The sequence below is a fragment of the Vespa crabro genome, chromosome 21, assembly GCF_910589235.1.
Source record: "Vespa crabro chromosome 21, iyVesCrab1.2, whole genome shotgun sequence".
In the NCBI taxonomy this organism is placed as follows: domain Eukaryota; kingdom Metazoa; phylum Arthropoda; class Insecta; order Hymenoptera; family Vespidae; genus Vespa; species Vespa crabro.
The window spans coordinates 1,330,001-1,342,500 of record NC_060975.1 but is presented as its reverse complement, the minus strand read 5'-3'; the positions used below and the strand labels follow the sequence as shown (position 1 = coordinate 1,342,500).

At 34.0% G+C, this 12,500-nt stretch overlaps 1 protein-coding gene across 9 annotated transcripts in view; it reads left to right on the top strand.

The window, feature by feature from the left end:
• LOC124431324 (lachesin-like) overlaps positions 1–12,500 on the top strand; it is a 136,612-nt gene that overhangs the window by 118,424 nt on the left and 5,688 nt on the right. For all 9 annotated transcript variants that reach the window (XM_046979086.1, XM_046979093.1, XM_046979084.1 and 6 more), the window contains 4 exons: positions 2,568–2,753; positions 3,029–3,224; positions 3,579–3,707; positions 12,381–12,500. In XM_046979086.1, the coding sequence (XP_046835042.1) occupies positions 2,568–2,753; positions 3,029–3,224; positions 3,579–3,707; positions 12,381–12,500 (631 nt within the window). The remainder of the gene's footprint in view (positions 1–2,567; positions 2,754–3,028; positions 3,225–3,578; positions 3,708–12,380) is intronic.

Genomic DNA, 12,500 nt, shown 5'->3' with positions numbered 1-12,500 from the left:
CTCTCTTTCTCTCTGTCTTTCTATTTCTCTAAATATTCGTGCAATATTGGTAATTACAAGAGGAAAGAGAATTGATTTCAATATATATTCGTAATATTGTTTTCTCCGTTCTATTCGAGTAATTTAATTAAAGAAGAAAAAAAAAAAATAATAAAAAAAAATAAAAACCACAGATAAGGAAAAAAAAAATATACAATCGAATTATTGTATATATATATATATATATATATATCTTTAATATGATAATTTATCTAAAGTTATAGTTATAGTTATCTATTATCATTCTATTCTTACTTGGTTGATATTTTTCTATAAAGGCATACATGCATAGAAAAAGAGAGAGAGAGAAAGAGAGAGAGAGAGAGAGAGAGAGAGAGAGAGAGAGAGAGAGAAATTCACATATAAAGCCTTTGTAATATTCACGGTGTCACGTTTCCGTTCTCGATACATTTACCAACACAATAGACGTACCTTCGTCCTTTCCCCATAATCAACTCGATCGATGTAGTATCGATAGAACTAGACACCCTTTCGTTCCGTCGTTCATTCGTTCGTTCGTTCGTTCATTCCGTCGTTCCTTCGTCTCGTCCGAAGGAACTTTGTATAATCGAGGAAACCCTAGCGGTTTTGACGAAAATGAGAGGAGAGAAGAGAAGAGAAGAGAATATGAGAAGATACAAGTTCGAAGTATATAGCTTTTAGTAAACGGGGGAGGAAGTTGATGTTGAAGCACTCATCTCACCTTCTCCGTCATCAAGAGTTTCCACAAAATTACTAGAACGTAATACGAGTATGTAACTTAAAGTAGCTTGGATATAGGTACATACATCGTGTTACAATATTGAAAAAAAAAAAAAAAAAAAAAAAGATTGAAAGATCTAATCTTTCGGATTGTTTAGATTATCTATAAATTTTTTATCTTTTCTTCGTCTTCTTATCATCTTATCTAAAGGGTAAAGAGAGAGAGAACAAAAAAAAAAAAAGAAGGAAAGAAAGAAATAAGATATAAGGTTGACGAAGCGAAACGTCGGTGCAAAATGTTCGGCATCCGGTAGTTATTTTTTTTTTTTTTTTGTAATGCAGAAACGTAAGATAAAAAGAGGTCTTGATAGGTGAGGAGAGAGAGAGAGAGAGAGAGAGAGAGTGGGAACGGAGGGGAGTAGAGGGCTTGGGTTGAGTAGAGAGGAAAAAAAGAAGAAGGAGGAAGAGAAGGGGAAGAAAAAAAGGAGGAAAAAGGAGGGAGAACGTGAGCTTAGCATACTCCGCATAATGTATTATAAGTGGAGGCGCACTCGCAGGGCCATCACTACCAAACACTCGAGGCCCTCCTTCTCTCTTCTCTTCTCTTCTTTTCTCTTCTTCCTTTTCCTCCTCCTCCTCTTCCTTTTGCTTCTCCTCTCTTCTTTCCTCTTTCAGTTCTATTCCTTTCTCTTTTTATTCTTTGCCAGGGATCTTCGGTTAAGGCTTTTCTACCTTCCGTACCTCTCTCTCTCTCTCTCTCTCTTTCTCTATCTGTCTGTCTGTCTCTCTCCCTCTCTCTCTCTCTCCCTCTCCCTATCTCTATCTCTCTCTATCTCTCTATACACTCCACTTTCGAGTTATCGATAAGAACCGCAGACCTCTTTTGTCGGTTGATAGATAGCCTTTCAGAACGACGCGAGGTCAGATACTCGACATTGCCGGGGAGTTCAATTTCGTGCCAATAATATCTATGCGACGCGAAAGAGCATAGGGGAAGGGGAAGGGGGAGGGAGAGGTGTCGAGATAGTTTGGAATGAGGGGGTGGTGGTGCATGAACGCGGGTTAAGGGACGAAGGGGACAAGACCAGAAGGATAGAGACTAGGAGATTGAGAAGGGAAAGGGAAAAAGGTTAAGGTGGGGATTGATTTTTACGCGATCCCTTATCGGCAAAATAACGGGGGGTTGGTAGTGGGGGGGGGGGAGAGAAGAAAAAAAGAAAAAAAAAAAAGAGTAACACGCATATCTTCTCGTTTTATCGTCTATTGTATAATAAATCGAATTATATTCAAAGGATTTTAACGATCGATGGGAGATCTCTACGATCGATGGGATCGTGATCGTTGGTATGTGTATATATATATATATATATATATATATATATATATCGAAGGAAATTTTTAATACATATCTTTTTTTCTTCATTGATTTTCTTTCTTTCTTTTTTTTTTTTTTTTCTTTTTCTTTTTCTCTCTATATTTTTTAATCCTGCTTTCTTTCTTTTCTCTAAGTACAGAGGGAATTGAAGAGAGATCTCCTCGTCAAAATTTATTTATTAGATATAAGGGGAAAGGGGGAGGGTGGAGGGGAAGGGAGCGGGAAAGAAATGTCTCTCTTTTTTTATCTTTTATTCTTATTCTTATTATTATTATTTTTATTCTTCTTCTTCTTCTTCTTCTTCTTCTTATTATTATTATTATTATTATTATTATTATTATTGTTACTATTATTATTTCTCTCGAATCGACGATTTTTCGTGAATCTAATTTGCTTTTGATCTTGAAACGCAAAGAAAAGGGATTACTGAGAAACGGGTTTGTGAGGTCAGGTAGCGTGGATCAAGGCGGACACCAAGGCGATCTTAGCGATTCACGAACACGTCATCACTAATAACGCTCGTCTGTCGGTGACGCACAATGATCAGAACACCTGGACGTTGAATATACGGGGAGCTAGGAAGGAGGATGGAGGTGTTTATATGTGCCAAGTTAACACGAATCCAATGAAGAGTCAGGTGAGCGAGAATCGATAGAATCTTTTCGTTTCTATCACTTATCTATAATGCTTCTATATTTTCTTTTTTATTTTCTTTTTTTTTCCATTTTCATCTTTCTTTCTTTTTCTTTTCTTTTTTTTTTTTTTTTTTTTTTTTTTAATATATATTCTTCTCCCTTTCATTCGAGCATAATCAATTCCCTCTCGGTTGATTAATTAACGTAGGAACGAACGTAATTAAGGCTGCAGGTAGATCGTAAGTAAATGATGATCAATTCCTCGCACAAATTACAGAGCGCCTTCCTCGAAGTGGTAATACCACCGGACATCATATCCGAGGAAACGTCCAACGATTTAATGGTTCCGGAAGGTGGTTCGACTAAGCTGATATGTAAGGCTAGGGGATATCCGAAACCAGACATCGTTTGGAAACGAGAGGATGGCTCGGAGATCATATCTCGTGCTGGCTTGTCTGGCGGCAAAACGAAAAGTAAGGAAGGCAAAAAAAAAAAAGAAAAGAGAAAAAAAGAAAGAAAGAAAAAAGGAAAAAAACAGATAAAAAGGAAATAATCGATTTTTCCTTGAATTTTAATTTCTTTTCCTCTCTTCTTTTTTTTTTTTCTTTTTCTTTTTCTCTCTCTCTAATTATAATATAACGTATTTATAATTTCATTATAAATACGAACGACTTATCATTTATTTTCAACGTTAACTTTTCCATGAATACATTATTTAACGTATGTAATACAAATTATTAATCATAATTATTTAAATCATAGGATATATATTTTATAATATTCGTAATATACAAAACGATCTTTTCCTTGATGAATTTATTTCTTAGCACCAACCGCGGAAGGTGAGGTCCTAGTTTTATCTAAAGTAACTAGAGGCGAGATGGGAGCTTATCTTTGCATCGCCAGTAACGGAGTACCGCCATCGGTTAGCAAAAGAATAATGTTGCACGTGCATTGTAAGTATTATTATTATTATTATTATTATTATTATTATTATTATTATTATTATTATTCTAAAAATGATCGATAAGTTTAAGTTGATTTCTAATTATTCTTTTATCGATTAGGAAATTTAATCAGAGGATAATTAGTAAGAGAGCTTTCAATATTTCTCGACGATTTCTCTCACTTTATCATTTAACTCTATAAATATATATCTACACACACGTACTTACACACACACACACACACATCTCTCTCTCTCTCTCTCTCTCTCTCTCTCGCTCTCTCTCGCTCTCATTTATAGTTCCAGATCATAACAGATACTCCAGTAATTCCATCGAAATGGGTTAATTGTCTGCAAATACACTCGGCATTGAGAATTTGATCTATTGATGTATAATCCGCGTAGAACTCGCGCTTTGAGATATTCCGTACAAGCTGGTTGTTTCCTAATCCTAGGAATACTATTAATCATCTATTCAAGATAGTACGTTGTTTATCCAGATCTCTCGACTCGACGGCGTATTCGCCTTTTATCGTATACCATTAATCCTATCATTTCACATTGTCCTCTTCGTTTCTCTTTATCTCTCTCTCTCTCTCTCTCTCTCTCTCACACACACTCTCTCTCTCTCTCTTAGTCTCTGGGGTAATATCGAAATTGAGAGAATGCAACGAAATGGAAAAGGAAAAAAGAAAAGAAGAAAATAGAAAAGGAAAAATATTTGGTTGGTAATTGTCGAGGGTTAAAACTCTCATTTAGTCGTTCTCTACGATAGAACTGTCCTTTTATCCTTGTCCAACAACTATATATAAACATATATATATATATATATATATATATATATATATATATATATATATGTATATATAGTAAGAAAAAAAAAAGACGAAAGTGGAAACGAAGCAATGGAAGAATAAAAAGTACCGGCAACAGCAATGGTAACGGTCCTGCTATCGCCCTGATACGGCCATCGTCTTCTTCTTTGCATAATTTCTCTCTGTGGAGAAAGAAGCGAGAAGGCGCTGGGGATTCGCAAAGGGATAAGTAAAACAAGAAAAAAAAAGAAAGAAAGGAAGGTAGGAACGAATGAAAAAAAGAAAGCGAGACAGAGAGAGAGAGAGAGAGAGAGAGAGAGAGAGAGAGAGAGAGAGATAGAGAGAGGGAGAGGAGATACGGTATGAGAAAAGATTCAAAGTAAAATACAGCTTAAATGAGATAGATAGAGAGAGAGAGAAAGTGAGAGAGGCCGTTTCGTCGCTTACCGTAAGGAAAAGAAAGAAAAGAGAGTAAAAAAAAAAAAAAACGAGAGAGACAGAGAGGAAAAAAAAAAGAAAGAAAGAAAGAAAGAAAGAAAAGATAGAAACTTAGAAGACTGCAATAGTAACCGGCCATCGTTCGAGTTCGAGAGAGAACGATATAGAGATAGAGATGGAAGAAGAAAGATAATAAAATTACACTCTCAGGACGATATACCAAGGCACTGTTTCCCTTGGTTTTAAGGAAAAGCGAAAAGGAAAAGTCGGAAAATAGGAGCGGAGGGCTGAGGCGGAGAGGGAGAGCAGGGGGGAAGCCAGGTTGATACGGTTTTGAGGATCAAGTCCGAGGCCGTTGGATCCTTCTACTCCCTTCTTTCCTTTCACCATCCCTTCTTTCACTCTAGGTCGAAAATTTCAAAGGGATGGGACGATGGTGAGTTAAGCCGTGGTTACGACCGACCAACACCGCGTCCGTTCATCCGTACGTTGGTACGTCAGTAGTCCGTTCGTTCGTTCGTGTCTTAGATCCAACCCAAAGAGGTAATTCTTATCCCGGAAATTGGATGTACTTCTAACGCCCACGAATCTTGCACCTGCACTACCATGCTCTTCTCTCCCTCCTCTTCCTCCTCCTCCTCCTCCTCTTTCCTCTTCCTCTTCCCTCTTCCTCTTCCTCTTCCTCTTCCTCTTCCACTCAACTCTCCATTCCTATCCACTATACTCGGTTAAGAGATCGTCCAAGGATAATCGAATTTCATTGAATACGTTACGCTAACTTGCTTTCGTCCACATCGTGTATCTCGTATCTTCGAGATGTTCGTATCATGTTATTACCATTGATAAAAATATAACAATGATATAGTCTTTATCAAGTGTGTATGTGTATGTGTGTCTGACTGAGAAAGAGAGAGAGACAACGATGAAGATATTTTAAAATAGGAAGATAAAATTTGATTGATTATTTTCAAGAAAAATTTCTATTGCCTTCTTCTTTCTTTTCTTTCTTTTGGAATTATTAAAATATACTATAGATAGAATTTGTTTTATTTATTCGAAATTAATGTATGATGCAATGTTCTTTTTTTTTTTTTTTTTTTTTTTAGCTATTTCTTAATAATGCAATTATTTGTAGAATTTAACGTACAAGTTTTTTAATCATTTTTATATATCGATAAAGAAGAAAGTCGTAACAACGACTTATAGCCGATAGTAAGTGATAGTTTAAAGAAGGATCAAAGTCAATCTTATTGATACAAATGTGGAAGAAAGACAGAGAAGAAGAAGAGAGAGAGAGAGAGAGAGAGAGAGAGAGAGAGAGAAGTAGTACTTGTCCTTTACTTTGATAAAATCCTCCTTTCATTGTAGTTCACGTTGTTCTAGAATACGGAGTTTAGTTAAGTATATATGTAGAAGCGATCATACGATCGGTTTGTTCGATCTTTTCTTGATCCATAGAACTATCAAGAAGGACTGTTGCAATGTCTCTTAACTCCTATGTCTTTCTCTCTCTCTCTCTCTCTCTCTCTCTCTCACTTGATTTATTTTAGAAGTTATATCGTGCAAATATATATATGGGAGTAGGTAACAAACAATCTTCAATGACATCGCCCAGAAATAATGATATTATTAACAAAACTTTTTTTCTTTTCTTGTTTTTTTTTTTTTTTTCTTTTCTTTTTTTGTTTCTTTTCCTTTCTTTTTTACACGTCAAACGCAAACAGACAAATAAATGTTTGCACGTTATCTCATATGTAATCTAACGAGAAACGTTGATTAATAATCTGATCAGTAAATATATATACATATCTTTTGTTTTCTTAAATCGAACATATAAAATTTGACGTTTGAATTTGAATAGGTATTATTCGATGTGATCGACTTTGTCATCGTTCCACTCGAAACCATCTATATAATATTCAAACGTAAATATAATTCATGATTTCTCTCCCTCGATGATTTATGGTTTTATGTACACTTGACAGATCCAATATTATTATGTACATAAACAAAGAGGAATTTATCTATTTATCTCTCTGTCTCTCTTCATCTCTCTTTATTTTCTTACACCATAGAATATCAAATCGAATACGCACATAAATTCATCTTTGGACGTAGGTTGGTTTATCGTTGGTTGGTGGTAACCAAAACGAAAAGAGGATCGCGCGCGTTATCATATCACCGCAGAAGAACCTCCGAATGAAATCCTTTGCACGAAGGACGAGTTCTACTAGCTTTTGGGGGTTGATACTAGTAGCATTGGTGGCAATGGTGATGGTGATGGTACTAAGTGATAAAGTAGTGGTAGGAATGGTAGAAATGGAGGAAGAAGGGCACGGAGTAGTAGTAGGGAGTTAGATAGGGGGATGAGGTAGGGGAAAATCCTCCTGCTTTTCAGCAAAACCACCGGCTACGAGCTGACCAGTCAACCTCGAAACCCATTACCGAGTAGCAATGTTTCGGCTCGCAGGCTTATTTCATAGCCGCAATCGCATCGGAGGAGAAACTCTATCTATCTCTCTTTCTCTTTCTCTGTTCCTGTCTCTCTCTTTCTCTCTTTCTCTCCCTTCTCGAGGATACCGACGACTATTAGCCAGGGATTTTCTCTTTCCTCCAATTTAAATGATTTATTTCGCGCGGTAGAGAAAACCAACGTCGCGCGACTCACCCACCTCTCTTTACCTTCCTACGCCGTTTAATATATTTTTTTTCTCTCACTGCAATAGTAGAATACAATAATAATAATAATAATAATAATAATAATAATAATAATGTATGAATTGGAATGAACGTCATAAACGTTTAAAACTTTGAAACTTCTTTATAGAATCGAAATCGAGTGAGATTTTATTTTCTATATTTTTTATTGTCTAATATTAAACATACATATAAATATTTGTATCTATCTATATATATATATATATATATATATATATATATATATATATATATAAATATTTAATTAGTTAGTGTCGTTATCGAAATAATAATAATAATAATTATTATTACTATTATAAAATTTTATCCCGCAAGACAATCTCTCCTGAAGATTGTCGATTGAAATGATTATCTCAAAAAAAAAAAAAAAATAGAAAAAAAAATGAGAAGAAAGAGAAAGGAAGAAAGAAAGAAAGAAGGAAAGAAAAAAAAAAGAAAAAGAAGAACACAAAAAAAAGCAACGAATAAAATTATGATTTATCATAGCCATTTCTCATTCGGATAAAAAATCGTACAACATTTTATCCATTCTTATAAATCACCGTACCAAGGGCAAATTATTCGAAATGATTCGTACAATGCTATCTTTAGGATTCTTAATGTTTCACAGATATGATTATCAGAATGAAAATCGCATTTCCTCGAAAACGCATTTCTTAACGAAATACTGTCGTTTACAAACGTCATTGTCACCGATGGTATAAAAATATTCGTGTCGGTCGTTTCGGTGTTTCGTATCGTAAGGATTGATTTATGGTACCTTGGTTTCTCAACAACGTGATAACGAATTTTTAATTGCTATGTCCGTAAAAGCGTTCTCGTTCTATTTTTCTTCTTGTTTTCTGCTCTTTTTTTTTTTCTTTTCTTTTTTTTTCCTTGTAATTTTTTTTGTTGTAATTTTTTTCTTCCCCCCCTTTCTTTCTCTTTCTTACTTTCGTTTCTTCTTTCTTTCTTTCTTTCTTTCTTTCTTTCTTTTTTCTTCTTCTTCTTCTTTTTAATAGCACGGCTATCGTTCCATTCTTTCTCGTGGCTTACGTTCGCTCGTTAAAACCAAAAGCGATTTCGATTAAATCGACGCACGAAACCGACCACTCTGTCTACGTTCGACTTCTTTGAATTCGAGATCAGAAGAAATAAAAACGTGACGAGAAGAGAGAAAAGAAGAGAAGAAAAGAAAAGAAAAATTAGATAAGAAAGGAAAGGAAAAAAGACAAAATAAGGAAATACAAAAAAAAATAATCCAAGTCTAAATACACGTAAATATATGCAAGTAAGTACGTACGTACACATATACACACACGCACGCGCATGTGCATACATATATACACACGTATTACAAAGAGCAATGTCAAAAGTTTATTATTTTATAATCCAAATAATATATTAATTTATAAAATCTCAAAAATGAGTAATTGATTGTTATATATCATCTAGAAATGTTCGGCCCATTCTTTTTCTATATACTATATGTATATATATATATATATATATACACACACGCACACACACATATATATATGTAATGTATATAAAAAGAAAATTGTCGAGTAACTTGGGGTTATTTAATTTGATAAAATCCTCGTGAAATTTTGTGTCCTTTCTAGAATCCGGATGAGAAATCGAGGAAAAAATAGCGATATTCTCTCTGGTAAAGCACGTCTTTTCCTTCTTATCTCGTAGTATCATCTTAATTTTCTATTACCTACCACCTATGTAATATCCGGCTCAAATTTCGCTCGTAGTATCACTGGCATGATCTTTATTGCTAAGGGGAGACTATTACAAGTTGTAACACATATACGCACGTACACACGCACACACACACAAACACACACATACATATTAGAGTAATGTTATCTTTTAATAACGATAAGTACAAAGCTCTGTGAAAGTGTCGAGAAGAAAATTTGCCACTTTCCTTTCTCTCCCTTTCTCTCTCTTTCTCTCTCTCTCTCTTTCTCACTCTCTCTCTCTCTCTTTTATAATTAGTCCGTATAATCCTAAAAAGAAAAAAAGAAAAAAAAAAACTGTACCTAACTGTGCTAAACGAATTTTTTTTTTTTTACGTGAAAAGGGATTTTTGAAAAAAAAAAAAAAAAAAAAAAAAAAGATAGAAAAAAACAATAAAAAAAAAAAGTAAATCATCCGATTTGCGAGTGTCGATGAGATTAAAAAAAAAAAAAAAGAAAAAAAAAGAAAAAAAAAAAAGAATCAAAGGTTAATTTTATCCTTCGATTATTCGGAAATATTTTTCGTGCAATTTCGAGAATTTGTCAATTAATTTCGTTCTCGTACTATCTATGCGAGTGAATTTAACGCCCTCGTGTAATCACGAGTATTCCCCGAGAATGGATTGTTTTTCGATGGACGACCGCAATGGCGAACGCGTTTAATACCTAAATAGAAACATTTTCGAGAGAGAAAGAGAGAGAGAGAGGGAGAGAGAGAGAGAGAGAGAGAGAGAATAGCGCAATTTTCATTGTATCGAAAGCACTACTAAAATGTTATCTAGGTTGGTCAGTAATATCTATCTAATGCTAATGAATTATTCGATAAATTATTTTCATCTTCTATAATGAAATTTTATTTTATTCAACGTAATTATATTAATCATTTCAATGATATATTATTATATCGTATATTATAATACTTTAATTATTATCGTATATTAAATATATATTGTGTACAATTTCAAAAAAAAAAAGAAAATTATAGAAAGAGAAAAAAAGAGAGAGAGAGAGAGAGAGAGAGAGAGAGAGAGAAACAGATATTTTTTTTATTTATTTTAAATGATTTATTAATTTCAATTATATTATAACATACAATTATCATTGATTACTTAAAGAGATATAACATCGTTATACTTTAGAATATCATATTTTGAACAATTAATGAACTAAAACCTTATTACGAATTTGTACGAAAGATAGTCTAATTAAAAAAAAATAATAAAACTTATTCCAATCAGTCTCGGTATTGTTCGAAGAAAAAAAAAAAAATCACTAGATTTCGTAATAATCCTAATGGACGCCTTTCATTTGAATCATTGTATATATTGTATATAATATATATATATATATATATATATATATATATATATATATATATATGATTACGTGATATATCAAAAGAGGAAAGATATATAAACGCTATATGACATTATAGAGAAACAAGTAAAATAATAAGGGAACGAATTCGGTGTAACCGAAAAGGATCGTATATATTATCAAAGCTAGGAAATGGCGAATGAAATTAATAAACATTTTCATAGGAAAGGAAAGTGCGAGAACGTTGAGAGAGAGAGAGAGAGAGAGAGAGAGAGAGAGAGAGAGAGAGAGAGAAAGAGAGAGAGAGGTTAAGCGGCCTTTCTGAACCAAAAGAGCATTACAATGCTCTCTCACGTTAGAAGATGCAAACCGGGAGTCGAGTTTCGGTCAAAAGGAACGTCCAACGAAAGGATGTTAAAACCTAAGCAGCTTTTCGTGAGCCGTTTACGATATTCGAAAGGAAGAACGTACATCTAGGGACTTGTATTACTCGTTCATACTAAATGCTAGACTGTCAAGGCTTGTCGGCATTTCATTAACGTGAAAGCTCTTCGTCCCGATGGTTAATGAGTAACAAAAACTCTCTTTCTTTCTTTTTCGCTCTCAGAGAGAAAGAGAGAGGGAAAAGGAAAGAGAAAAGAAGAAAGAGAAAGAGAGAGAGAGAGAAAGAGAGAGAGATAGTAAGTTCCTTGTAATATAATGATTCAAAAATATACAGTTGGGGGAGTTAAGTATTCCTACAGTAGGAATATAGAAATGCATATTTATGTGTATATATATATATATATATACATATATACGTATGTATGTATAATATATTATATAAGAATCTAGTTATGCTTAAGTCTTTCGTCGTTTCGCAATATCGTTGAATGCGGAGAAACCTTACTTGTGTCCCCCACCACCTCCTCCCTCCACCCCCAACCGGTCGTTATATTTTCTAGAAAAATATATTTCATCGTAATCCACACATGAAACAAATGATATTCTAGATAAAGTTTTAACGATCTAATTTCAGATATGTTTTATGATCAATTCCTTTTTTGTTTTTTCTTTTTCTTTTTTTCTTTTGTTTCTTTTTTTTTGTTTTTTTATTTTTTTTGTTTCTCTCTTTGTTCCTTCTTCGTATCACAAAATTACGATGGTTATGTACGAGTCTAAGAAAAAGAAAAGTAATTGATTTTTAAAAGTATCAAACTAAGAACTTTCGATTCGTATGAATCCCCTTACTAAAAAAAAAAAAATAACATTGAAGAGAGAGAGAGAGAGAGAGAGAGAGAGAGTGAGGGCCTGGGAGAGGGAGAGGGAAGAGAGAAAAAGAGAATTATCATTGAAACATTTGTAATTATTTCTTATCTTTTTAATAACACGACAATCGCAGTATCACAAGGATAAGGAAAAAAAAAAAAATAGTGAAAGAATAATATAAGAGAATAAAAGACGTAAAGTGTGTTTGAAGAGAGAAAACCTGTTATTCATTGTTAGCCTTTTTTAAGTAGAATTTACACAGAACGAACGAGTGAGAGAGAAAGAGAGACAGAGAGAGACAGTAAGAGAGAGAGAGAGAGAGAGAGGAAGGAAGAAAGGAAAGGATATAACCCATCCCCGACACACCCTCCCCTACCACACACACATCGTAATATGTGACATCGTGATAAATTGCAGTTCATCCGATGGTTCAAGTACCGAACCAACTTGTTGGAGCTCCAACTGGAACTAACGTCACGCTGGTCTGCCACGTAGAAGCATCACCCAAAGCCATTAATTATTGGACTCGCGAATCGG